The sequence below is a fragment of the Rhinoderma darwinii genome, chromosome 7, assembly GCF_050947455.1.
Source record: "Rhinoderma darwinii isolate aRhiDar2 chromosome 7, aRhiDar2.hap1, whole genome shotgun sequence".
Lineage (NCBI taxonomy): Eukaryota > Metazoa > Chordata > Amphibia > Anura > Rhinodermatidae > Rhinoderma > Rhinoderma darwinii.
In genome coordinates this window covers 39,926,101-39,954,013 of record NC_134693.1, presented here as the reverse complement: position 1 = coordinate 39,954,013, position 27,913 = coordinate 39,926,101, and the positions used below count along the sequence as shown (strand labels likewise).

At 40.6% G+C, this 27,913-nt stretch overlaps 1 protein-coding gene across 2 annotated transcripts in view; it reads right to left on the bottom strand.

The window, feature by feature from the left end:
* The window catches only part of TGFBR3 (transforming growth factor beta receptor 3), a 187,438-nt gene that overhangs the window by 95,789 nt on the left and 63,736 nt on the right, over positions 1 to 27,913 (bottom strand). For both annotated transcript variants that reach the window (XM_075833225.1, XM_075833226.1), the window contains exon 4: positions 2,987 to 3,124. In XM_075833225.1, the coding sequence (XP_075689340.1) occupies positions 2,987 to 3,124 (138 nt within the window). The remainder of the gene's footprint in view (positions 1 to 2,986; positions 3,125 to 27,913) is intronic.

Here is a 27,913-nt window from a genome sequence, read left to right as displayed (position 1 = left end):
GTGGTGAGGTTTGTATCTGATGGTAGTACGCTAAATTGAGAATTAGGGTACTGAACTCAGGTCAGATCTGACCCAGATTCCACAGAAAGCCCACACCAAATCATGTTTGATTTGGTGCAGGATTGCGGCCTGATTTGATGCTGCGGAGAAGGGAGATTTAAAAAAACAAAAACAAACATTCTCACCTTCCCTGACGCTCCCATAGCAACGTGCCCCTGCTCCCATTGCCTGTTCTATGTTGAGCTGGCCTCCTGGGATGACGTCTCATTCTATGTGACGCTGCAGCGGTCACATGGGAGAAAACGTCATCCTAAAAGGCCGGCTCAACATAGACCAGACAGGGAAGCAGGGACACGTCGCTACGGGAGCGCCATGAGAGGGGAGTATGGTCTATTTTTTATTTTAAAGTGGGGGAAAAAAATGTATAGTTGCGATTTTTGCAGCAGAAATGCAGCTGTGCCACAGCAAAAAAAAACATAAGGGCGGGTTCACACATGGCGGAATTTCACTTAAATTCCGCTGCGGACACTCCGCAGCGTTATTCCGCAGCGGAGCCGTTTCTCCATTGACTTTCACTTTAATTTAGCAGTGTTCGTTTACACGATGCGTACAATTCCGCTGCGGAGCAGAGGCTGCGGAGCGGAATTTGGTGTCCGCAGCATGCTCTGTCTGTTGCGGAGCAGTGGCGGACTCATGGCGGAATTTCTCCATTGACTTCAATGGAGATTCAAAGTTCCGCAATGAAGTCCGCAGCTGTCATGCACATGTCATGTGTGCTGCGGATGCGTCTTGCTTTTTTAACTTGACATTTCTTCATTCTGGCTGGACCTATGTATTTCTAGGTCTACAGCCAGACTGAGGAAGTCAATGGGGCTCCCGTAATGACGGGAGCGTTGCTAGGAGACGTCTGTAAATAGTCACTGTCCAGGGTGCTGAAAGAGTTAAGCGATCGGCAGTAACTGTTTCTGCACCCGGGACAGTGACTACCGATCCCAATATACATGTATCTGTAAAAAAAAATGAAGTTCGTACTTACCGAGAACTCCCTGTTTCTGTCTCCAGTCCGGCCTCCCAGGATGACGTTTCAGTGTAAGTGACGGCTGCAGCCAATCACAGGCCAAGCACAGGCTGCAGCGGTCACATGGACTGGCGCGTCATCCAGGGAGGTCGGGCTGGATGCCGAAGGAGGGACGCGTCATAAAGACAACGGGCGGTAAGTATGAATTTCTTTTACTATCACTAGGGAAAGTGCTGTCCCTTCTCTCTATCCTGCACTGATAGGGAGAAGGGAAGCACTTTTCCCGCAGTCCGCAGCAGCTAGTCCGCATCAATTTTCTGCACATTTTGTGCAGATCCGCAGCCGTAATCCGCAACCCGGATTAGGTGCGGCATTGATGCGGACAGTTGCGGAGGAATTCCGCCATGTGTGGTCATGCCCTTAGGGGGAAATCTGCAACACATGCACAACCACTGCTGCGGATTAAAACATTTCTGCAGCGTGAATTCGTTTTTTGTTAAATCTCATCCATATTTGATGCTACGGTAATACTCTGCCGATTTCTGCCCGCAAATCTGAGGCAATTACGCTGCGTGTGTCTTAGGCAAACTTTAAGTGGTTATAAGGGTATGTTCACACGGCCTATTTACGGACGTAAATCGGGCGTTTTTGCCCCGAATTACGCCCGAAAATAGCGCCTCAATAGCGCTGACAAACATCTGCCCATTGAAAGCAATGGACAGACGTTTGTCTGTTCACACGAGGCGTATATTTACGCGCCGCTGTCAAATGACGGCGCGTAAATTGACGCCCGCGTAGAAGAAGTGACCTGTCACTTCTTTGGCCGTATTTGGAGCCGCTATTCATTGACTCCAATGAATAGCAGCGCTAATTACGGCCGTAATTGACGCGGCGTTCAAGCGCCTGCACATGCCGGTACGGCTGAATTTACGGGGATGTTTTCAGGCTGAAACATCCCCGTAATTTCAGCCGTTACGGACCCCCGCCGTGTGAACATACCCTAAGGGGTTGTACATTTCTGAGACTTCTACAACTGGTCAAATAAAACCACTTCAATGGCAGGTGTCCTGCAAATGTATGTCTGTAACTGAATAGGGAATATAGGAATATCTGATCAAAGACATGATGGTGTAAATTACAAGCAATTAAGGGTAGAGTTTCTAACGCGGTTTTGCAGCAATTTTCCGAAAAACCACTGCAAAAATGTAGCAGTTTTACAAAGCCACATTTTTTAAAAATCACTGCAAAATACTGCAACAAAACCGCAACGTGTGGCCTCATCACTAGTAAGAAAAAGCAGGTAGGGCTTCGTTCACATCTGCGTCAGGGCTCCGTTCCGACGTTCCATCAGTAATCGACTACGCTTTTGATTCCGTCAAAACTACGGAACCCGACGGAACCCCTGCACAACTGAGACAAACGGAAACCATTGGCACCGGATCTGTCACCATTGAAATCAATGGTAATGGAAAGGGATACCTCTGGTTTCCGTTTGTGTCAGTGAGGGCTCCGTTCCGACGGAAGGCTCAGACGGAACGTCGGAACAGAGCCCTGACGCAGATGTGATCGAATGCCTTACAGGGAATCCCGGAACTTGGTATTAAGGGCAGCATTACAGAATGATGTGAAATACAGTACATGATCTCCCCAAACAAACAAGAGTCTCGCCCTTTCTATTGTCTGACTAACCAGGTGACTAATATAGCTTGGCGCTCGTGAAGGAAGAAATTGCAATTTTAACTAAAAACGTGTGTCCGTTAATAAAGAGTACTCTTCTATTATATTAAGACTGTTGCCAAAACTAAATGATCTTCATGACCCCTCCTAAAACCCAGTGCTTGTAATAAAACTGGTGTCTGTAAGCCAAGAGTATATACTGTTGCTACAATGACAAGACAAAATAACCCAATATCTTTATTCCATATGCTGCTGCACCTCTGCTAATTTCGCAACAACATATATACTCACAAAGAAATATCTTGGAATGTCGGCTTCTAGTTTCTCAGTCTTCAGCTCCCACGTCACAGGCTGTGGGGAGTTTAAGATGAACACCAGAGGTTTACTATGAACCAAGACTGTTGAGATTGGGGTCAAATGCAGAGTGACCTGTAAATAACCAAAATGAAAACAGATTAGGACATGCACTATGAAGACCTGCACATAGTGGTACTGCTGATATAGAATAAAATAATGGACATGGCTGGTGTGAGACACAAAACCCAACTTCCATCCTCTAAAAAAAACTAAATAAAAAAAAGAAAAAAGATGAAAACGTTTTTATCAAATTCAGAAATGTATACTGTATAATGGTAAACCCTATACGATGCAGTAGACCGTTTCTGTATATTCCTGATACTTTTGTTTAGAAAGTGTTTTTTTTTTTGTTATAATATGGAGACAATGGACAAATATGAAAACACCTCCCATGGTCAAGAGAATATGGAATCTGTGCTCCAACTGGGGGATGATGTCCAGTTATGGTTTTAATGGAACACTCCAGAAAGAACTGATACACTTTGTTATACCTAGTGCAGGGCTTGTAGAGATGAGGGTGAGGACCCTTCACTGAGCTGATGAGCAGGGGTACCGGAGGACTGACCCACACCAATCAAACATTGATGGACTATCCTAAGTATGTCTCAGTGCTGCACATACCTTGTCTATCCTTTCCTTCTCCTGCTCCCAATCTTTCACCCTACCCTTCTCCAGGTGCCTGCCATCATCAAGCAAGAGTTGCCCCTTAAAGGCTATGTAAGCCTTTGAATACCTTTTTTTAAAAGAATATAACAATGTATCATGGTGTTTAAGCAACTTTTTAATTGTTTTTATTTATTTTTTTTAATATATTTTTGAGATACAGCTTCTTTGTATTCTGGATACATAGAAGCTGTGTCTTGCACTCAAAATTGAATCTATCAGGTCAGCGGGACTGACAGCTTCGGTGACAGCAGGTCCTGCGTGTCTCCGACACGCAGGATCCAGCTGTTATTGTAGACATCTAAGCATGACTTAGATGTGATCGATAACAGGTGGATCCCCGCTGTCACTGAAGCTGTCACTAAAGCTGTCACCAAAGCCGTCAGTCCCGCTGACCTGACGGATTTGGGTTTGAGTACAAAATACGTATTTTAATAAAACACAATTAAAAGTTGATAAAAAAAACAACACCATGATACATTGTTTTATTTAAAAAAAAGTGTTCAAAGGTTTACATAGGCTTTAACGTTAACACTCTTTACACAGAGGAGGTAAACCTCATATCAGCTACGCTTTCATCCTTTTAGCTACAACCCTACAATTCACCTCAATAAGGTGGGCTCCTGGAGATCTAGTTTAACAATGTTTATCTTTTATGACAAGAGTTGACATTCAATCTGTTACTTAGGGCATCATTCCGTGAAAGGGAACACATTTTAAAAACCAAGAATCCACAAATACCATGCACTGTACATGTAGTATGATCTATGTTTTCCATGGCTGATGTTGATGAAAGGCCTACTGGAGAGCTTGTTAGAAGGGTCCCTTGACAATAAGCTGATTACAAAGTGTCCATCTACTGAATCCCCCAGCGATCAGCTGTAATCAGTTCGAAAACCTGACAGTAAGTGTTTAACTTTCCTGCAGCGCCACCACAGTGAAAATTAAGCACTACACAGTGTTCATTTAAATCAGTGGTTTATCTGTGTAATGCAGAACAGGACAAGTCTTCCAGAGCAAGAGACACTCTTTTTAAACATTCTTCACTCTGGCCAATCCTGAACAGAGGTCCCCTCTCTAATTTCTCTAATAGTTCTCTAATAGGATATAAACAGGGGTCAGCAACCTTTGGCACTCCTATTCCAATTCACAGCATGCCCTGACAGCCTTTGGCTGGAGTAAAAAGGCCTTAGTCTGTCAGTGCACGCTGGGAGTTGTAGTTTCAAGACAGCTGGAGTGACGAAAGTTATAAAAATGTTTTTTTATGAACTTGAAAACCCTTTTAAGGGCTGTTTATATATGATTGTATCTCAGTAATAATAAAAGTAACGATTACAAAACAAAAATCGGGGTTTCACAGAAGCATCAGATCCTACAGCAAGCGTCAATACCATTAGTATGAGGTGCTGCTGCAGATTCTTGTCATGCCAAGGAACACTAAAGTGTCAGTATACAACTCTCAGAAATGTTAGCGGAACATGACAAACAGTAGACAGCATGTGACTGTGGCTCCATTATACATGCCAAGCGTGGGCAAATGCAGCAGATGGAGCACATCAAAAAGACAGCTGTGCTATTGTGGGGCTTGAAGTGTGGTGCTGGCAATCAGCATTCAATGGTGTAATGTTATTCTTGTCTTGAGATGTAGTTGTACTATGCTAAGGTGACATAGGACATACACATAATGGAATATTGTCAATAAATCAAGTCACTTTCATGGTAATCCTAGCAGAGATCATACTGTTCTCCTTACGCTTAATGCTTTTTATGTTACAAAATTGGGGGCACTTTACATGGAGTCAGACGGCCAATACATGGAATACATCAAATATATAGACGTTAACAACAGGCTATGTATACTGTGTGAAAGCTCGAAAAAAGGTTTTTGTTTTGGATGTATTTGGAAGTGTATTTAATAAATAATCAAATATTACAAATATAAATGAAACAATTTAAGGGCCCATTCACACGAATGTGAATAACGTCTATGTGCTGCGCATGGAAATCACGTGTCTAGTTTTAAAGAAAAACGCACCAAACCCCGCAGCATAAAAACGCATCTATTTCCACATCAAAATTTAAAAACCGCACCTAAAAACACATAAAAAAAACTCACCATTAGGTGCGGTTTTAGCTGCGGAATTATGTGCGTATACCTGCGGTTTTTATGCGGATTTTCCGCATCAAATTATGCAACGTGTGCATTCAGCCTAATACTGATAAAATCTTAGTTGATCAACTTAGATTTTATCGATATTAGGGTATGTTCACACGCACTAATTACAGACGTAATTCGGGCGTTTTTGCCCCGAATTACGCCCGAAAAATGCGCCTCAATAGCGTTGACAAACATCTGCCCATTGAAAGCAATGGGCTGACGTTTGTCTGTTCACACGAGGCGTATATTTACACACCGCTGTCAAATGACGGCGCGTAAATAGACGCCCGCGTCAAAGAAGTGACCTGTCACTTCTTGGGGCGTAATTGAAGCCGTTATTCATTGACTCCAATGAAAAGCAGCGCCAATTACGTCCATAATTTACGCGGCGTTCAAGCGCCTGCACATGACGTTACGGCTGAAATTACGGGGATGTTTCCTCCTGAAAACATCCCCGTAATTTCAGCCGTTACGGACGCTGTCGTGTGAATATACGCTAAGGGTTATATAAGGTGATCAAATGATGAGGAGTTTGTAGCACACAAGAGCCGCTGTCAGCCGAGCCGATAGTCCAGCTCACTGAATGATTCAGCTGATAGCGGCGTTCTACAGCTTCTATGTAGGGGGATACATAGAAGCTGTAGAACAGAATCTAAGCTAAATTTTATATAATAGCATATTACAAAAGTGCTTATTTTCACAGAATAAGTACATTACAAAAAAAAGGGTATCTAAGGTTTCCAAAGCCTTTAATTAAAGGGGATGTCTGTTTTAGAAAACGGAGTTTGAACAGCTTATTAGAGCATTTTGAATAAAACTGGTTTTCTGGGACTGTAATATTGATGTCCTCTCCATTTCAATATCTGATTGGTAATGAAACAGACTTGAAAGAAAAAATTTTGCTCCTCTATACGGGCACTCAGTGGTGAATGGGATGATATTTCCACAAAATCGTCAGAGTTTAAAACAACGATTTTATTCGATAAACTGTTAAAACAATAAATAGACTGTGCTGCAACGCGTTTCGACCACGCACTGTGGTCTTCGTCAGGCATATCAGACCACAGTGCGTGGTCGAAACGCGTTGCAGCACAGTCTATTTATTTTTTTAACAGTTTATCTAATAAAATTGTTGTTTTAAACTCTGACGATTTTGTGGAAATATCATCCCATTCACCACTGAGCGCCCGTATAGAGGAGCAAAATTTTTTCTTTCAAGTCTGTTTTATTTCCAAACCACGAGGAAAAGAATTCCTGAGATGAATTCACTCGATGCGGTTATGGCTCCAGAGGCAAGCACAGTGTGATCAAGCATCTACAAGCTACAAAGTTAAGTTCTGCTAGCGACATTGCACAACTTACTAAGGTGAGCTCTATTCCTATCAGCACCAATTGTTTATATAGATCTGAACGTTATCACCTTAGAGGAGCGCCGTTCTATTTTTTTTTTTTTTCTCTTTTTTCAAGAATATCTGATTGGTAGGGTTTCAAATCTCGGCACCGCGCCAATGAGCTGCATGAAGAGACAACGGCACTCCAGCAAACACTGCGTCTGTTTTATAGTACACTCAGGCTCAGCGCTATACATTTGGTTGTGGCTTCGCCTGGTACGACAAATCACTCCCAATTACTTGAATGGGACTGAGCTGTTGTGAGCTGCAGTACCAGACATAGCCACAACCAAATGTACAGTGAGTGCCGCAGCCTCTTAATGCCGATGATCGGCGGGTGTGTCCATAGTTGGACCCCATCAATTGGATGTTGAAGCCTTTCCTAAGGATAGGCCATCAATATTTACAGTCCCAGATAACCCCTTTAATAGAGGGAAGTCCATTAATTGAAACCTCCACCAATTAGCCGAGAGAAGAGAGGCTACAAAGAGTGTCTTTAGGTCTGGAATTGTCAGTACGTCCATGCATTACGCTGATGACTCACTTATTTTAATGAATAACATTTAATGCTTTATTTCCCCTGTGGTGGCGCTGCAGTGGAATTGAATGCCTGCTACCAGGTTCTCCTGCAGATAACATTTAATTGCTGCGGATCTCGGAACTGGGAATTCCTGTTATCAGGTAATTTTCAGATGACCATTCTAACAAAAAGGGATTTAAAGAGGCTCTGTCACCAGATTTTGCAACCCCTATCTGCTATTGCAGCAGATAGGCGCTGCAATGTAGATTACAGTAACGTTTTTATTTTTAAAAAACGAGCATTTTTGGCCAAGTTATGACCATTTTTGTACTTATGCAAATGAGGTTTGCAAAAGTCCAAGTGGGTGTGTTTAAAAGTACAAGTCCAAGTGGGCGTGTATTATGTGCGTACATCGGGGCGTTTTTAATACTTTTACTAGCTGGGCGCTCTGATGAGAAGTAACATCCTCTTCTCTTCAGAACGCCCAGCTTGTGACAGTGCAGATCTGTGACGTCACTCACAGGTCCTGCATCGTGACGGCCACATCGGCACCAGAGGCTTCAGTTGATTCTGCAGCAGCATCAGCGTTTGCAGGTAAGTCGATGTAGCTACATTGACTTACCTGCTAACGTCGAGGCTGCTGCAGAATCAACTGAAGCCTCTGGTGCCGATGTGGCCGTCACGATGCAGGACCTGTGAGTGACGTCACAGATCTGCACTGCCAGAAGCTGGGCGTTGTGAAGAGAAGTGGATGATACTTCTCATCAGAGCGCCCAGCTAGTAAAAGTATTAAAAACGCCCCGATGTACGCACATAATACACACCCACTTGGACTTGTACTTTTAAACACACCCACTTGGACTTTTGCAAACCTCATTTGCATAAGTACAAAAATGGTCATAACTTGGCCAAAAATGCTCGTTTTTTAAAAATAAAAACGTTACTGTAATCTACATTGCAGCGCCTATCTGCTGCAATAGCAGATAGGGGTTGCAAAATCTGGTGACAGAGCCTCTTTAAGAAACAAAAGCTATCCAGCACCTATTTCACCCATGAGAAAAAAAAAAAGGCTGGAATACAAAAATGGGACAGAAAAGTTTAAAAAAACTTTATAACATACTCTACTGATTTTAATCCACCTTGTGGATCCCAGTTGGTTCTTGGTCCTCTACTTCCATGTTGAGATGATGACATGACATCCATACTATGACTTGAGCCCCATCAGCCCCATTCCTACATCCAAGGAAGCTTCTTCAAACAATTCCTATACTTTACAATCAATCAACCAATCTAAATCCCTGTTCCATCTTGCTATATATTTAACCTCATCTTGGCATACCCCTATCAAAGATATTTACAGAAGTCGTTTTTTAAATTAGTCTAATTGAACCTCATATAGTGTATATACATCATATACAGGGTGATGTCATCATACACGGCGGTGGACATATTATTCCCCCAGGTATACATTTTTTATCTGGGCCAAGGATTTTCAAGCCGGACTTTCAACAACAATACATCTATACAAAATACATCATCAGCACATTTTAAAAGACCAAGAGAAAATGCTCGACCATCCATTAGTGACCTCTTTGACCAACGTGCCGTCATGCCTTGGAACACAAAAGCACATAAACCACAAAATTGTGAAGATGTTAATGCGTCTTTTTCAACTCCTCAAAATTCTTTCATTCAATAAAACTTAATGCTTGGATAATTGAGGGTTACAATGTCAAGGCCAATGAATGGGCCATTGTGTAGAGCTGGAGAGTGTCAAGCATGACACACCAGCTTCCGCCCTACATACAACTCTACAGTAACAGGACTATCATTAGTTCACAGGAGACTGCAAACCACTGCCAGCAAGAACTTCATTTTTTATATTCACAGCGTCCTATTACATCTTACAGTTAGAAGGATTAAATATGACTTGTTTTACATAGGATTTTTTTAACTTTTTAATCTTTTACATAAACTGCAATGTACAGTATACATTGCCCTTAATGGATGCTGTTAAATACATACCATAAAGTAATATTACATTTACACATTTGTTCATAGATATATCACAGTTGTCTTGAAGGCGCTGCTCTGTTAACTCAAATTACCTTGTTGTTAAATTCCCTTATCGCATATTCAGTGCAGAACATGTTAAATATAGATAATTCATGTTCTGCATTACAAGACTACAAATTAATAGTTTAAAGTGTAACTTAACTTTAAAAAACTTTTGACATGTCAGAAGTTTTGATCGGTGGGGGTCCGAGCACTGAGAACCCCACCGATCTCCAAAACGAAGCAGCAGATGCGCTCAGGTGAGTGCTGTGCCGCCTAGTTTCTACAAGCGGTATACGGACTCATAGAATTTCTATTGAGCCCATACACCACTCCGAGGAAAGTAAATCAGAAATGACGAGGCACAGCGCTCACCCGAGTGCTTCTGTTGCTTCGTTTTAGCAATCAGTGGGGGGTCTCAGTGCTCGGACCACCACCGATCAAAAGTTCTGACATGTCACTATGTCATGTCAAAAGTTTTTTAAAAGTTTAGTTACACTTTAATCTGGAAAGCACATTGAATATTGTACAAACAAATGCTTCGTGGGTTAGATCAATATCCATGGGGAAATCTAGCCCATCAAGTCATCAGAACCAGTGAATGACATCCCAATTATGACACCATTTCCGAGTAAGGCTTATGTCCGAACTGATGTTGGACTAACTAACTTTTCAGCACTGTTTTGCTGATCTAAAGAATTCCCCAAATTGTTGCAGAATAATGCAACATATTGGTGTCTAATAGCCTTCCTGTCTCCCCTCAATGAGATGTCAGAACTCGTGACCATTGCTTTGTCTTGTGTCCTTGCCGTGAACATTCTGCATTCCCTATCCAGTTTAGTGTGAAGCAACTGCGCATGAGTCTAATGAAAGTCTTACCTGACTTTTAAAAAACTCCTCATACTATAGTCCTGCATAGTCACAGCACTACATCCATGTTAACAGTAAGAGCGTAAAAAGCACCCAATAACAAAAGCATTTTCATACATAGAGTCATTTATGTCCTTGAGAAATATAGATTTTGATCTTCCATCCTTGGGCTTAGTTCACACAGCAGCAGTTTTGGTGCAGCTTTGAGGCTTTTTTTCTTTTAGCCAATACCAGAATTGGATCCATAAAGGGGAGAGGTATATAGCTTTCTTTTATACTTTTTATCTCTTTAGGATCCACTTCCGGCTTTGACTGAAAAAATTAAAGGGGATTTCTCAGCTGAACATGCTGAACTATGTAAGTACACCATATACCCACCAAAGGTCCGTAGTTCTATTATAAAAAAAATAATAATTTGTGCCATTAGGGTAATAGGAGCAATGAAAGAATATAGTGGGCTCATAGTTATGAGTCTGCTGTATTCATGAAGGGGGTGCTCCCCCACCCCTCTCTGCAGGGACTGTCAGGCTGCTGTGTATGTGCAGGCATCGCAGAGAAGGTTGGGGAGAGGCTGAGGGAGCGCTGCTGTATTCTTACATGGCTCCTATTACCGAAACAGCACAAATTTTTTTGTGCCATTTTGGATAATAGCAGTACGGACTTGCAGCCGTTATATGCTGATCTTACATAGAGCAGAATATTCAGCTAACAGATCCACCTTACGTGGCAGTGGGGTGGAACAAAACTCTGAGTCTGGCTACATATCCTACCGGAACTTCAGATGTGGTGCCTGGTCACAGAGCATCATTGTCTCTTTTTTATTTTCTCTAACTTCCGACGATTCGCTGTTATCTCCTGGGGAAGTTGTCTCTGACTAGACATTTCCACTGCAGAGGTCCTCCACGTAATACAGAGGCCACTCTGCATTCTAGCTCATCAAAGGGGTCCTGATTGGGGGGACTTCCCTCTATGACATCCAAATTAAAACATATGGACAGTAGCGGTCTCCATTAGATAACCACTTTAAGACAATTTTTATTTATTTTTTAAATTGCCACCAATGCTGTTGACTCTTCTGCATATTCATGAAAACACAAATATTAGTTGAAAATTCTCTAAAATTCACTAAAAACTTAATTTGTTTCCCTCAAAGCTTTTTATATTTGTGGAAAAGGCACAAAAGTGCCACCTTAAGCAGCTCAGTGGTGTAATATGCCGAAATGTCATAGAAAATGGTTTTACTTTTACCAAGATAAGGAACAGTATTTCACTAGTCAGGTAAGACAAATAGGTATTAAAGACATATCACGAAGATTAAAATTCTGACAGCTCCTGATCTACCTTGGACGGGCATTCTCATTCTAAAGGACTCAAGGTAACTAAGCAAGGGAGCAAAGAAAACCACAGAAGTGTCACCGGTTGGTTATTTTTCCTTACTTTCCCGCTTAGTCATTTTTATCAAAAGCAAGGATCAAGGTGATTATCCAATCAGTTGAAACTGCAATGGCAACCCAATAATGTCATAAGGGTTAAGAAAGCTGCAAAGTTTTTTGTGATGTCCCTTGAGATAGCGGAGTTCATGGACGGCTGGATATCTCTATGGTAACCAGACTAAAACAAACAATCAATGAACTCCGGCTCCATTACTCTGCAAAAGTAATTTGTAGACAGAAGAAAAAATTCGGGCACAATTCTAAAAAATCTTCCAAATGAACGTAGTTCCTTATGTATCGTTTTATTTGCAGACGTCCAGGCACACACACATGCATTGGAAGTTTTGTTATAAATGTTACAGTCTAGTGCCATATATCTTCATGGTTACTTTAGAACAGCAGGAAAGAGATGGAAACATCTTCAGACATTTATATGAAATGGATATGCTGCAATAAAAAGACCTGACGTAAAAAGTCTACCTGCTTGTCTAAAATGTATTCTTCTGGGATTTGGAATACTTGTAGATTTTGCCACAGGCATAAGGTTTAATAAATATTACTAAACTAGTGGAGCATATGTAATGGTCTATTTTCTTGATATATTCTTTTTGGGTTCAGCACTGTGGCGGAGGTTACAGTTTACCTAAACTTTCAAGCACCTTTTTCTAGTTCTGAAGTTCACCCCCTAATATATCAGGCCATGCACAATCAGTCCACCAGTGGATCCACCAATTTCAACAAGATCTACTGAGAAACTAATGTGTATAAAGCTTTGTTCACATCTACGTTGGGGTCCCGTTCGGACGTTCCGTCTGAGCTTTCCGTCTGAACGGCACAACAGAGACAAACAGAAACCATGGGCACCGGATCCGTCACCATTGAAATCTGGTTTCCGTCTGTGTCTGTTCAGGGTCCCGTTCTGACGGAAAGCTCCGACGGAACATCAGAACGGGACCCCAACGCAGATGTGAACAAAGCCTTATACGCTAGTCTTAATAAATGTATTGCATCTTACGCCAACCTTCTTTATATTGAGAGCTAAATGCCATTTAATAAATGCGTCGCATCTTTCGGCTGACCATACGCCACAATTGTGGAGAAAAAATTGCAGAGGTGCGCCATCTCTTCCCCCCTTCCTATCGAGCATACTATATATATATATATATATATATATATATATATATATATATATATATATATATATAAAAGGTATACTCACCTTACCGCTCCTCTTTTCCCGTGTCTCCTCTCACCATGCTGCGGCTCATACAAGGTACTTACGCCCAGCAGAGCCAGGGCCGTATATGCAACGTAGCACTTAAAGTCATCAGTGCTACGTCACATACAACGTCCTGACGCTGCCCGGCGTCATTATGTTGCATGAGCCTCAGCATGCTGAGGGAGGCTGAGGGGACCTGGAAGGGAAAAGAGGACCGGTGAGGTGAGAATACTTTTTTTTGCCTGGCTCGGTACCCCCAGGAACAGCAAATGAAGAATTACAAGGTGCCTATTAAAAATACTGACCATTATTAAGCACCATTAATCCTTTGAAAGTAGAGAAGCACCCCGGAAATGTCTCTCAGGTCTAGCTCATTGAGAGTAAAGGGGGTCTTGATCCCCTCTATGAGTTAACATGCCCTAAAAGGCCAAATGGAAAGGGGTTCTCTAATGCAGACAACGCCTTTCAAGTTGACTTTGTACTTTTTAGTATTGGTTACAGTAAATGAATCACTTGTAGTTTTGTAAGAATGATTCATATTCTTAAATGTTGCGAATCACACACTACCATAAAGGTTTAACACATCTACGGACACCCAAAAATAAAAAAAATGCCTTTCACAACCACTTACAGAATGTATGAATATGCAAATGGCCAAAGGTTTTGTGTCATTAAGGCCTCATTTACACGAGCGTGATATACGTTCGTGCGACGCGTGTGCTTTTCACGTGTGTCGTACGGACCTATGTAAGTCTATGGGGGCATGCAGACAGTCCGTGAGTTTTGCTCAGCGTGAGTCCGCTGAAAACAACTCACGACATGTCCTATATTTGTGCGCTGTTCGCGCATCACGCACCCATTGAAGTCAATGGGTGCGTGAAAACCACGCAGGTCGCACGGAAGCACTTCCGTGGGAACAGCGTGATTCGCGCAACAGCTGTCAAACTCTGAATGTAAACAGAAAAGCACCACGTGCTTTTCTGTTTACAAACATCCAAACGGAGTGTGATAATGATGGTGGCTGCGCGAAAATCTCGCAGCCGCGCATCATACGCTGATGACACACGGAGCTGTTAAGTGCCTTTTGCGCAGGCAAGACGCCGCGTTTTTTGCGTGAGCAAAACGCACACGCTCGTGTAAATCAGGCCTTACAGTAATTATGGTGGGGCAAAGCAAACAGAGGAAAGAACGTTTCCCCTTGTGAGACCGGCATTCACGGTGTGGAGGTGTTCAGATACAGCATGTCCACATATTAAAGTTGAACACTGTGAAAACAAGATGTGATACTGGAGAACGCTCCTCAGAACGAGGCAGCTGTTCACAGTACTTCTAGGAAAGCCAAAGATCTGTCTATGGGGAATAGAAGAAACTTCCAACAGGCATGAAATGTTGCTGAAAGAAATGTTTTCTTCATGGACCACTATATAAACCTGCCATTGCAAGAAAAATAAAAGTGCAGACTATATATTTGGAAAGGAGAGTCAATGAGAAAAGGGAAAAAATACTGATATCCTAAAAAAAAAAGAGTCGTACTCAAAATATACTTTACATTGAAAAGTTATACATATACTGATAGATAGTGGCGAACCCTCAGAACAGCATAGAGATGTGTTCTGCTGTGTTTAGTTCACAGATATTGGTCTAGACTGGATATATTGTAGAAAACCTTCAGCTGTGAAAAGTATTATGGCAGGACAAATTGGATGTAAAAAATTTTCATTCACTGACAAAAAGCAGAGATATTGAAAATGTGAAGAAATTCTAATGCAAACTATATTATTTCTCGTTACCTAATAATAAATCTTTATCTATAAAACTGGACAAAGCAGATGGTAAACATGTTGAATATTTGATCTCCTAGTTAAGATCCCGGGGACATAAACTGCAGGACTGTTGCCACAGGAGTATCCTAACAATTACCGGCATGGATGCTAAATATTTAAAATTCCTGCACCCCAGGCAGCAGTCTGGAGCCAGTCAATGAACTGCCATTACCTAATATGATCTTTCAAGTGTCCCCATAGCTAGACCTTTCTTTACAGTAACAAGATGCCTTAGTAAAAGTATCATACAGCACACGCATATATATATAATTTATTTTTTTTTAGACTTTACACTATCTAGTCATACAAATAAATATTGTTACCGCCTACATAACCTGGTAGTATGCTGATAATCTGCATTCCCTGCATATCTACTATCTACTCCTTTAAGATTTATAGAGCCATTACTTGCATGTCATCTCTAAAATTTCAAGACAAAAGACAGATCTAAACCGCGCAGTTTACGTGAATGTATGTGCTCAGAAATTGCTTTTTGTTTCCCTCATATGACACCTTGTTACCCTCTTCTATTAGGACTGATTAAAGGACTTCCTGCTTGTGTTGTGGTTTAGCAGGAAGGAGTATTCACTCGGAATTATTAAGGGTCCGAGAACTGATCCTGAATTTCTTTTGTTTCATAGTTTTCAGGATACCGGTTTATCAGATGAACGTTCCATGTTTCCCGGCCGAAGGTTACTCTTTGAAGTTCCACCAAGAATTTCAATCCCATACCCTACTGCTTACAGTATTTACCAATCACTACAACCAACGTTATAATGTAGCAGCAGACATACATCGTCCAGGATGACCATAATCTGAGAGCAATTTGTTAAGGGGTGTCATTGTATGTAAAAGCCCATGATCAGCCCTAAATCAGGATAATTGTGCTACTGCTGTACTTCACTAAGAGAGATTGCCTAGAGGATTATACAGATGAGATCCTGTTCATGTTTAGATTGCAATTTATACAGGGTTCTTAAGGGTTAAGGCCCTTTTACACTGGCCGATAAAGCGAGCGCCGATCAACGAGACATCGTTGATCGGCGCTCGTTTGCTCCTGTCACACGGAGCTATGGATGGGGACAAGCGGTCATTACTCCAGTTACTCCTCGTCCCCATACGTTATTATCATGTCGACATGTTCTTCATAAAAAAAATTGCTACTAGAAAGATGACATTAAAATTCTATAAAAGTTAATATCATAAGTATTTGAGTTTCATTTGTCTGCATGATGGCCCAGGAGTAAGGTAAATAACATCAATTTGTGAGGAAGGAGATTACCAGGGTGAAGATATCACATATTTGGGAATGTTTCCTGTTGATCATTACATACCAGAAATTAACTTCTGCCCATACATTTGATCATTAAAAAAAAAACAACTAATATGTAGGTCTATAGGAATCTTTTATCAAGTTAAATAATGTAGAATAGCTCCCACTTAGCAAACCAAGTCAAACATTTCCAAAAGCTACAAACTAGAATTATAAATCATATTTTAAAATATTTCCGTTGTCTTTAAATTGTATGAACTTGTCTTTTTAGGTCTAAGGAAATCAGACGTCAAATATAATATACAGCAATACAGCACTCAAGAACGTAGCTCGCCAACATGCATGTAATGAGATGAATTGATTCACTTGAATAAGTGTTTTACTCAATGTAACGCTTAAACTGGCATGGCTGCTACACAAATCACAAAGTACTTCTAAGTCATTTAATAACCCATGGAAATCATCTCTAAATGCATGACATGAAGGCCGCTCTTAAAAAATATATATATATAGATGTGACACAGTATCTGGAAGCTTGAGTGAACCCTGGAATTTCAAATGTCTGCTTGAAAGTTATGAGTTTGTTCTTTATGAGGCAGCTGTTGTAATAAGTCCATTTACGTCAAAATATTTGTTCCATTTCATGTATAACATAGAACATTACATTTCTATGGACTTTGCATATATTGTCTTTATTTATTATAATTTTCTGTGGTTAAAGATGAGGTATTCTAGTAATAAAGATAAATGAACTTGTAAAGGCGCATCTTCACACGACAATAATTCTTACTTCAAAGGTCCCTTAGATTACTCTGCTTCTTCTACTTGAAGTCTCTAAAAGTCCTTTTACACGGCCTGATATAGGGCCATGAAAATGTGTGCTTATCAACGAGATAAGTCGTTTATTGGTGCTCGTTTGCTTCTTTCACTAGGAGCAATGCTTGGTTATGTATAGGGACGAGCGATTGTTACTATGATAGTTCATCCCCATACATTTCCATCATGTCGGCAGCAAAGCTCCGTTTACACAGAGAGATGTGCTGCCGACTAGCAACCATTTTACTGGCCGCATAAACTAGCAGATCAGGCGATGAACAGCCGTTTGCTCGCACATGGACTGATCGTTGCCCTTATTACACAGGGCAATGATTGGGTACAAGCGTTCATATTAACAATCGTTTGACTGATCATTGGCCCGTGTAAAATAGCCTTAAGTCCATGGCTTCATACTTGCTTATGGCCTTCCCAGGCAACAAGGGTGACAATCAAATTTCTTCATGTGCCATGTTAATTATCTCAGATGACTTACCCTGGGTCTAAGGGACAGCTTGCCAAAACAATGTTGTGTTGTTCTGTCATAATATTGGTGGAACAATACTGCCACCGAAGTTCTATCTAGAAAAGTGTGCCATGCAGCCTACGCCGATCAAAGGAAAAGTTCATGCCATCTCTTAGAACAGGACATTCTTCAGCTAAAATATACAGCGCTAATTTGAGAATATGGCAGGTGTAATGTGTTATGTGTTCTACCTTAAAGGGGTGGTATGCTTTAGACAAATTACTTTTGTTTGAAAGGTCCATGACCATAGGCCGATCGCATGAGATCTTGCTGCTCGGATCCCAAACAAACAACCCTAATCTGTGGGGAAACCTGGTAGCAATTGTTTAGTTCCTCTGCAGCGCCACTACAGGGCAAATGGAGCATTACATGGTGCCTATTGATTATCCGTATAATGCATGGATTTGCTGGGTCTACAAGAGCTGCAGACTCTATTTGTATCTGTTCTCAATGCTGGATTATAGATGACAGTCCTGAACGGGGCGCCACTCTATTAACTCAGAATTTCCTAATAAGGTCATTGAAAATAGTTTTTCTAAACCAGACAACCCCTTTAACATTTCTCAACTGGAGGCAAATAGATATACTGAAGATAAATTAAGTTCTGAATGCATATAATATGAATTTGTAGAGCTGGCTGAACGTCCCATTATGTATGTATAGTATATATTATGTATGTATAGTATATACTCTGTTGGTTAGGCACTTCTGCTACATGGTATTAAATTCTAAACAAATTCAAAGCAACAGCATAGAAATGTTACTATATTTCTCAGCCAGTAATATACTTCTGTAAAATGTTATCAATAAAAGCATCACAGGGTCCATGTCTGCAGTTGTTTTCAGCATTATGCATGCATACAAGGATCCCCTAGCAGAGCTGTAACATTTCTCTAAAATTAATGTACAGTCCTTAAAATGTCTTGTGTGTAAAGTGAATTATACAGGAAGAATTGGAAAACAATTTATTTCATCTCCCTTTCTTTATTAGAACATTTTTGAGTATCACAGACAGGACGAGACCCCGCCTGCACATAATTATTTCTTATTTTCTGGAAGAACATATAAAACAGTTGAAGCGGAGTTCCAACTGGCTGGGACACACTGTCTGCTAACAGCCCACAACGACCATATAACACTCCAAATTTCAGTGTTACGTTTCCAAGGTTCATTTTGAGGATGTAGTACCGGTGATAACTTCTTGACCTGAGTTTTGACTAATCTAGAATTATCTTTGTTGCGTTATTTCAAGGAGGAACATACCAATAACATACAATTTGGCAGAGGTCAAGTATAACATGTGCCTGGCTCTGTACCTTTTAGGCTTGGTTCACACCTGCGTTGTGATATTCCGTTGTTTTGCTCCGTCAAGACATCAGCACTATTGCCTTTTCTTTTGGGAAAAATTTCGTTTCTAAACTAATCAAACTTTCAGAAACAACCGTAACTTTAGACAAAATCCAAGAACGGTAATACCTTCATGGTGGAAGTGTTACGACAATGTCTTCTATCAGTTTGACAGTAAAAGTGGACTGAAAACATAACTGCAATGCACAACCAGCTGCACCGCTTCAAGGAAACACAACATTTACAGTCAGGGTTATAGAGTGGCCCCAAGCAAGACGTAATTTTTCAAATGTTTTCAAGGTCTACCATTTTGAGAGTCAATTCCCTATAGAAGTCTTTCCCGCTAGTGTTTGCATAAAAAGAGTGCATCGTTAAATCATACTTGGTGTCGTGATTAACTTTCCCAACATTATTGACACTTGGGACACTTTGCAGCTGTGAGCAATGTAAAAAGGCAAATAAAAATTTAGAGGCAAGAACAAAGTATGTTTATGTAGTGTCTGATGTCATCATATCCATTACATTTGTTAAGTGACTTCGTTTAGACAGAACTTGACAAATGATCTTAGTTTTATGCAATTACATATTATTCCTTTTAAAGGACTCATAGCTTGGTACTCTACTTCCTAAATCAAGGCCAAGACTTGATAAAATTATTAAATGACATAGTAGCAATCCTTCAACAGTCTGAAGCCAAAACCACATTATGTAATATGAAATTGTTTTTATTAATATCATTACACTCTATTGTCTGGTCATCACATTCTAAAACTTCTGACATGTGATAGTGACATGTAAGAAGTTTTGATCAGTGGGGGTCTGAGCACTGAGACACCCACCAATCGCTAAAACGAACCGGCAGAAAAACTCGGGTGAGCACTGTGCCGCTTTATTTCTGATCGGCTTTTCTTGGAAAGCCGAGCACATACTTTCTATTGAGCCCATACACCAATTGCTCAACTTTCCGAGTAAAGCCAATCAGAAACTAAGCAGCTCAGTATTCACCCAAGCGCTTCTGCCGCTTAATTTTAGTCTCAGTACTCACCCAAGCGCTTCTGCCGCTTAGTTTTAGTCTCAGTGCTCACCCAAGCACTTCTGCCGCTTAGTTTTAGTCTCATAGCTCAGACCCTCACCGATCAAAACTTCTGACATGTTACTATGACATGTCAGAAGGTTTTTGAAAGTTTAGTTACCTTTTCAATTCTGTAGATGATGACCTTGGCTTGAACCAAGTCTCTAAGTAAATACCTTGGAGATACAGGTTTAAACTGCTTAAGGGTGAACAAATTCAAAGGGATTTATTCATGATCGGACAGGAGAGAAACCAAAATTCCAGAACTGTCCTCTGCAATCAGGGAATTGTTCTAACTTGATTCATGACAAGACCTAATAGCGAAATACCAGTTCTGACTAAGGAAAAATGCTGCTTTGCACAGATCTAAGGTTTCACTAAAGTGAGACAGCCAGAATCAGCTGTCCCCAGTAGCAAATATCAGGGGTGTCTGAGCATTCCATACAGTTTTATATATAATTAAACTTCTCCATCATCTTTTTCACCAAAAGAAAATTCACAATAAAGCTTTTGCAATTGGACAGCAACTATTCACCGGATACTTAGGAACTACATACATATCTGTGAAGAAGAGCAGTTATACTCGAAAATTTGTCAGGGGCGATTGGGAGTTTCCTTGGTTTAACTACATATTTGTGATTAAGCAATGCTAGTCGTTCCATATGGAAAGGTAAGTTCTGTGAATAAGGCAATGTAAACCAGATGGAATTCCCTGTAGATGCAGAGCCGCCGCCTATCACACTCTTTACAGCATAATTAAAAACAGATCAAGTAGTTGATTGAGTTCATGATGCAGCTAAAATACAATTTTCTTCGCAGAGTGATAATAGGACAATTAATTTGTTCCAGAGCATCTGGGAAGGTCCTTTAGGAGAGCAAGTCCACTAAGAACATTGAGATTATGTTTAACTATTTCTGGAAGGCAATGATTTATCATACAGAATGCAAACATTATTTTTCTGGCAACTCCAGTTAAAGAGGCTCTGTCACCACATTATAAGTGCCCTGTCTCCTATATAAGGAGATCGGCGCTGTAATGTAGGTGACAGTAATGCTTTTTATTTAAAAAAAACTATCTTTTTTTACAAAGTTAGGAGCGATTTAAGTTTATGCTAATGAGCTTTCTTAATGCCGAATTGGGCGTTGTACAGAGGAGTGCATGACGCTGACCAATCGGCATCATGCACTCCTCTCCATTCATTTACACTGCACTAGTGATATAGATATATCGCTATGTGCAGCCTCATACACAAGCCCTAACATTACTAGTGTCCTGATAATGAATACACATGAAATCCAGCCTGGACGTCATGTGTACTCAGAATCCTGACACTTCTGACTCTTTTTTGTGAGATTCCAGCAACGGATACGAAATCTCGCGAGATCTCGCAGCTAAACGAGATTTGGTTTCACTTGCCGGAATCTCACAAAAAAAGATTCAGAAGTGTCAGGATTCTGAGTACACGTGACGTCCAGGCTGGATGGTCATGTGTATTCATTATCAGGACACTGTAGTAATGTTAGGGTTTGTGTATGAGGCTGCACATAGTGATATAACTATATCGCTAGTGCAGTGTAAATGAATGGAGAGGAGTGCATGATGCCGATTGGTCAGCGTCATGCACTCCTCTGTACAACGCCCACTTGGTCAAAAGTAAAAGTACGCCCACTTGGGCATTAAGAAAGCTCATTAGCATAAACTTAAATCGCTCCTAACTTTGTGAAAAAATATCGTTTTTTTTAATAAAAAGCATTACTGTCACCTACATTATAGCGCCCATCTCCTTATGTAGGAGACAGGGCACTTATAATGTGGTGACAGAGTCTCTTTAAGGCCAATACAGACTACATGAAATTGAAAATATAGCGCTCTGTACAACAGAACAATTTTTATTGGGTGGTATTTACTTCCATTGTTAGGCCATTATTAAGAAAATTCTGATAATTTACACTTTTAATGTTAGTGGCGACACAGTACGTAGGAGTATATGGAAATAAATGAACAGTGTGCTATTTAAAAAAATAAAATAAAATTGTTAAAAAGGACAGCAGTAAATATTTTATTCTTCCTTGATGTCATATTTGACATTACAATCCACAAATAAACAATATTTTTTATACAATCTTTACAAATAAATATATATATATATTTATTTGTCTTATTATGTTTGCCTTCTTATTCTTTTACTGAAGGGCTCAAAACATGTAAACAAAACATTTTGGTAAAGGGAGTAGCTTAGGCTGTCTCACTTCTAGCTGGGAGGCAGCTTGCTTCAGGAGTAACCTTACCCTACAGCAATTCTGCAATGGAAACCAAACAAGGATGAGCTCCATCTCTCAACTAAGCTTCGCCCCTTCTAACACAGCAGCTGATAATGGAACCAGGACATAAATGAGCCCTGCTTCTTTGCCAGATCTCTACAAGACATGTTTATGTCGGAAGCCTTTGGGCAAATTCAGACGTGGCAGAATTGCTGTGGAATTTCCGCTGCGGACAGTCCGCAGTGGAATTCTCCAGCGGACGGTTTTTACATTTGTTTCAATACATTTTTAGGCAAGTTAGTTCAGACGTTACGGAAAACTCTGCTGCGGTGCAGAATTTTCAGTCCGCAGCATCGACTGTCTGTTGCGGAGAAGAAGCGACATTTCACTGCGTATTTCAGCCTTTGCAATGCAAACGGCAAGTCCGCTGTGTTTTCTGCAACGTCTGAATTACCTGTCAAATATGCAAATGTTGGTGCAGATTTGTTGCGTAATTGCCCCAAATCTGCACCAACATTTGCAGCGGAAAAACTCTGCCACGTCTGAACGTGCCCTTTGCAGACTAATCAACAGTTGTTGTTTTTTCTCAAGTTATTTCTTCAATTAATTTCCAGATTTCATGTCCCAGTGAACATTATTTGAAAACATTATTTTGTGACAGCTGAGAAGATGGGGACCATTAATGTTACTGTAAATTAAACATGTAAAGGATTTTCAATGTTAAAACAGATTATACCTATAATAGCTGCCTGAATAACACAGGAAGAAAAAAAACATGTTTCTTCACTTATCAATTATCAAATAAAACACCTAAAATATGGAGCAACTCAATGCACCTTGCTGTGAAGTAATAATAATGGCATTGTAATAGATTAAACAATCCAAGTCTAATAATCTAAACCAAACTTTCTTGGAAGTCTCTAAAATCTGGAGTGCTATACTCATGTGCCAGAAGAACATTCAGTTAAAAGAAGGTAAAGGAAAAAACGAGTGATACTGGAGGGCTTCACCAAGTGGAATCCAAGTGAAATTGTAGCTAACCGTCAATAGTTCCACAAGTGATTGAATTTGGGCGCACTGTGTAATGATTACTTGTCATCTCACCTCTAGACCAACATCAGAAGTTACCGACTGACATAATCTCGTAAAATATATTTTAAATTAATGTTTCTTTATGGAACAAAACCCCATGAATTCTCGCTCAACAATAAAAAAAAAAAAAATGCTTATAAACACTGTTACATAAAGTAGCTACGTAGTTCAAACGTTATCAATCAATTATACGTCATTCATTGCTAGATTCATTATGACCCTCAATGCCACTTGTCGTTTTTTAAAAGATGTCACATTTTGTAATAACTCTAAGGCTGGGTTCACACACACTATTTACGGACGTAATTCGGGCATTTTAGCCCCGAATTACGTCCGAAAATGCGGATCAAAAGTGTCGGCAAACATCTGCCCATTCATTTGAATAAGTCTTACGATGTTCTGTGCCGACGGTCATTTTTTTTACGCGCCGCTGTCAAAAGGCGGCGCGTAAAAGTGACGCCCGCGTCAAAGAAGTGCATGTCACTTCTTCAGACGTAAATGGAGCCATTTTCCATTGACTCCATGGAAAAACAGCTCCAATTACGTCCGTAATGGACGCAGCGAAAAGAGCCTGCACATGCCATTACGGCTGAAATTACGGAGCTGTTTTCTCCTGAAAGCAGCTCCGTAATTTCAGCCATAACGGAGGCTGCCTTGTGAACATACCCTAACTGTAAAGAACCCTTTCCTGTATTTATGTCTGAGTCGCCTTTCCTCCACACGTAATGAATGTCCCCTGGTTCTTTGTTAAGTTCTTGAAAAGAATAAACCATGTGCCAGTTCTTTGTATTGACCACACATATATATGTTAATAAGATCACCTCTAAGGCGTCTTTTTTTCAATCTGAATAGGCCCAATTTTTCTAGCCTTTCACTGTAAGAGATTCCCCCTATCCCATTTAATAATCTAGTTGCCCGCCTTTCAACCCATATGTGACCTTACAAGGGATTTAAAGAGGGGTAATATTTCAATTAAATTACAGATTTTTACCTAATTTTATATACACTAAAATCTTATTTGCTTTTACAGCTACTGCTTGACATTGAGTGCTGCTTAGCTTCCTTTTATCCTAAATACACAGGTCCTTCTGTTGTTTTGTTATCACCAGTTTTATTATATTTAATGTATATGCATTAATACTATTCCTGCGGCCTAGGTGCATTACTTTACATTTATCAACATAAAATTTCATCTGCCACCTTCTTTCCCAGGCTGCCTAGCTTATTAAGAACTTCAGCTAAGTGCATATGCTTCCACAGAGGAGAGGAGGCCTCATAGCAAAACTCAATGTTTGATCCTTGCTGCAACTGGCTCATGGCATTATGCGCAATACCCTGGGGCAGAAAATAGGGCATGTTCATCCCGCTATCCTAGGTGGAACCCAAGGGAAAGTTTTTCGATTCTTTATTTAATTGTGGGGCACAAGGGCGGTAGTGGGGCCACTCAGATTAACATTAGTCCTCTGGAATGTGCTACCCCAGACAATCAGATTAATTCCCAATATCCACAGTTTTAAACGTGCCCTGAAAACACATCTATTTAGACAGGCCTATAACATTCCCTAATCTGACTCCTTTCCATGGCCCTCCTTTTAGATTAGTCATCAGAATAAGATTCCCTCACACTCCTTCTCTTCATGTCCGTCATACACGGATACTGGCTGGTGATCGGCTCATGCAGCTTTATGTTACCACCGCATGTGTATAAAAATGGCCGGACCATTGTACAGAACAAACACTGTTACACTTTGTGTCTCCTTTACTTCCTCATAGATTGTAAGCTCTTGCGAGCAGGGTCCTCACTCCCCAGATTTGAATTGTAAATGAACTTTGTCACTATGTAATGTCTGATATTGTTTGTTTCATGTCCCCTCTAAATTGTAAAGTGCTGCGTAATATGTTGGCGCTATATAAATAAAGATTATTATTATTATTATTATTATCCGTGGACCATACCCCAGAAGCTGCTTGGGCACCTTTACAGCATGTAACACTTTGTATACATAAATAACATATTTGTTATTGTGTTTTTTCAAAAATGATTAAGTGGAATAAAGCAGAATAGAGACCACAACTCTACTATTCACACAGTGGGCCTCATGATTCAAAGCATCTATGGGCAACAGATACACTATAGGGTCAAAACTGCTGATAAAATCATGCCTTCGAAAGTTTTAACAACTTTTCATGCTCACTCAGGGCACAATCTTGTAGAAATGTTCCCTATCATCTGTTTGACCTCAAGGGCTCTGTAGCAATTCTACTATTTTTTATATTTTTGTAGAATACGCTGACATAAAGACCAATTTAAAAAAAAATCCAAATTGTTTATCTTGTTTCAACAATATCAGATTTTATGTCAACTGGCACCTTGCAAACATGCAAAATATCCTGTGACCAGAACACACCGAGTCTATTTTCAGTCTGCAAACAGATCAAGGTATTCTGCTGTAAACACATGCACGTCCAGGGTAGCCAGAGCCAGCAGACATCAGGAAACCACTTATCTGTTTTCAACATGAAGTGGGATTGATATATGTCCAAGACTAAAGGTCATGGAGGTCACTAACTTTTGCAAGGATCAGAAAGATAACATTCGATCTGCTTTAAAATGACTTATTCCCAAAGTACAATTGTGGTTGTGCTCTGGTTGTTCATCATCTTATTTTTCATTGCTGTTGCCAATAGATCTCTGAAGCTTCCTGGACTATTTAGCAATCTTTTTTGAGTATTGTATTACAAGGAAAGGGAAGAGGTTGGGGGTTTATGGTGCTTAATGAATGCTTCTATACAGTAGAAAAGATCAACGCAGGAAGAGGTAATTCTTTACACGAGCTTCTAACAACAAAAGTCTATTCTTGTAAGGTCTTTCTGGAAAGGTATAACAGGAATTAGGAAAGTGTCATGACAGACAATGACAGATTACATAGTTCAACATAAGCAAAAAAAACAAAAGCCTTGTTAGGTTTATTTTCTATGCTCTTCATTTCAAAATTTAAAAAAAGGCTCCTATAATTGTAGAATCAAGTAATGAAACCAAGCAAAATGGATACTTTACATTAAAGGGGTTCTCCGGGACTAACATTTCTTGCATAATTTAAGGATAGGACATAAATGTTTAATCAGTGGGTGTCTGACCTCTGGTACACCGGCCCATCAACACAATGAAGGGGTTGTGGCACAAGTACCCTTCTGTTACTGCAACTCATCCTATTCACTTGAATGGGAACGAGCTGCAGTTACAGGCATGGCCGCCCGTATGAATAAGCCGCTGTGCTTGATTAGACAATGAAGTGTAAACGCCACTGCCCCTACCGATTAAATGTTGTTCTCCTTTCCTAAGGATAGGCCAGAAATGTTTGAGTCCCGGAGAGCGAAGAGAAGAAAAAGTTGGCAGATGCACTGATCTGAAAGGGCTGTCCAGTTTTATGTAAATACAGATTAATCATTGTATGATGAAAAGTTGTGCAACTTTCTAATATACATGGTGTTTCAATTGCTCACCTTCTTAAATATCTCTGCTTGCAGTCATCAATTGGAAACGTTCACTGTTTATTAAACACTAAGGGCAAAGCCACACGTGGCGGAATTCCTCTTGAATTCCGCAGCGGACACTCCGCAGCGTTAATCCGCAGCGGAGCCGTTTCTCCATTGACTTCCACTTTTATTTAGAAGTGTTCGTTTAGACGATGCGTAAAATTCCGCTGCGGAGCATAGGCTGCGGAGCGGAATTTGGTGTCCGCAGCATGCAAGGGATGTTGCGGAGTTGTGGCGGACTGCTTGCGGACTCATGGCGTAATTTCTCCATTGACTTAAATGGAGATTCTAAATTCCGCAATGAAGTCCGCAGCTGTCATGCACATGTTATGTGTGCTGCGGATGCGTCTTGCTTTTTTGACATGACATTTCTTCATTCTGGCTGGACCTATGTATTTCTAGGTCTACAGCCAGACTGAGGAAGTCAATGGGGCTCCCGGAATTACGGGAGCGTTGCTTGGAGACGTCAGTAAATAGTCACTGTCCAAGGTGCTGAAAGAGTTAAGCGATCGGCAGTAACTGTTTCTGCACCCTGGACAGTGACTACCGATCCCAATATACAGCAACCTGTCAAAAAAATAGAAGTTCATACTTACCGAGAACTCCCTGCTTCTGTCTCCAGTCCGGCTTCCCAGGATGACGTTTCAGTCTAAGTGACGGCTGCAGCCAATCACAGACTGCAGCGGTCACATGGACTGCCGCGTCATCCAGGGAGGTCGGGCTGGATGCCGAAAGAGGGACGCGTCACCAAGACAACGGCCGGTAAGTATGAAATTCGTTTACTTTCACTAGGGAAAGTGCTTCCCT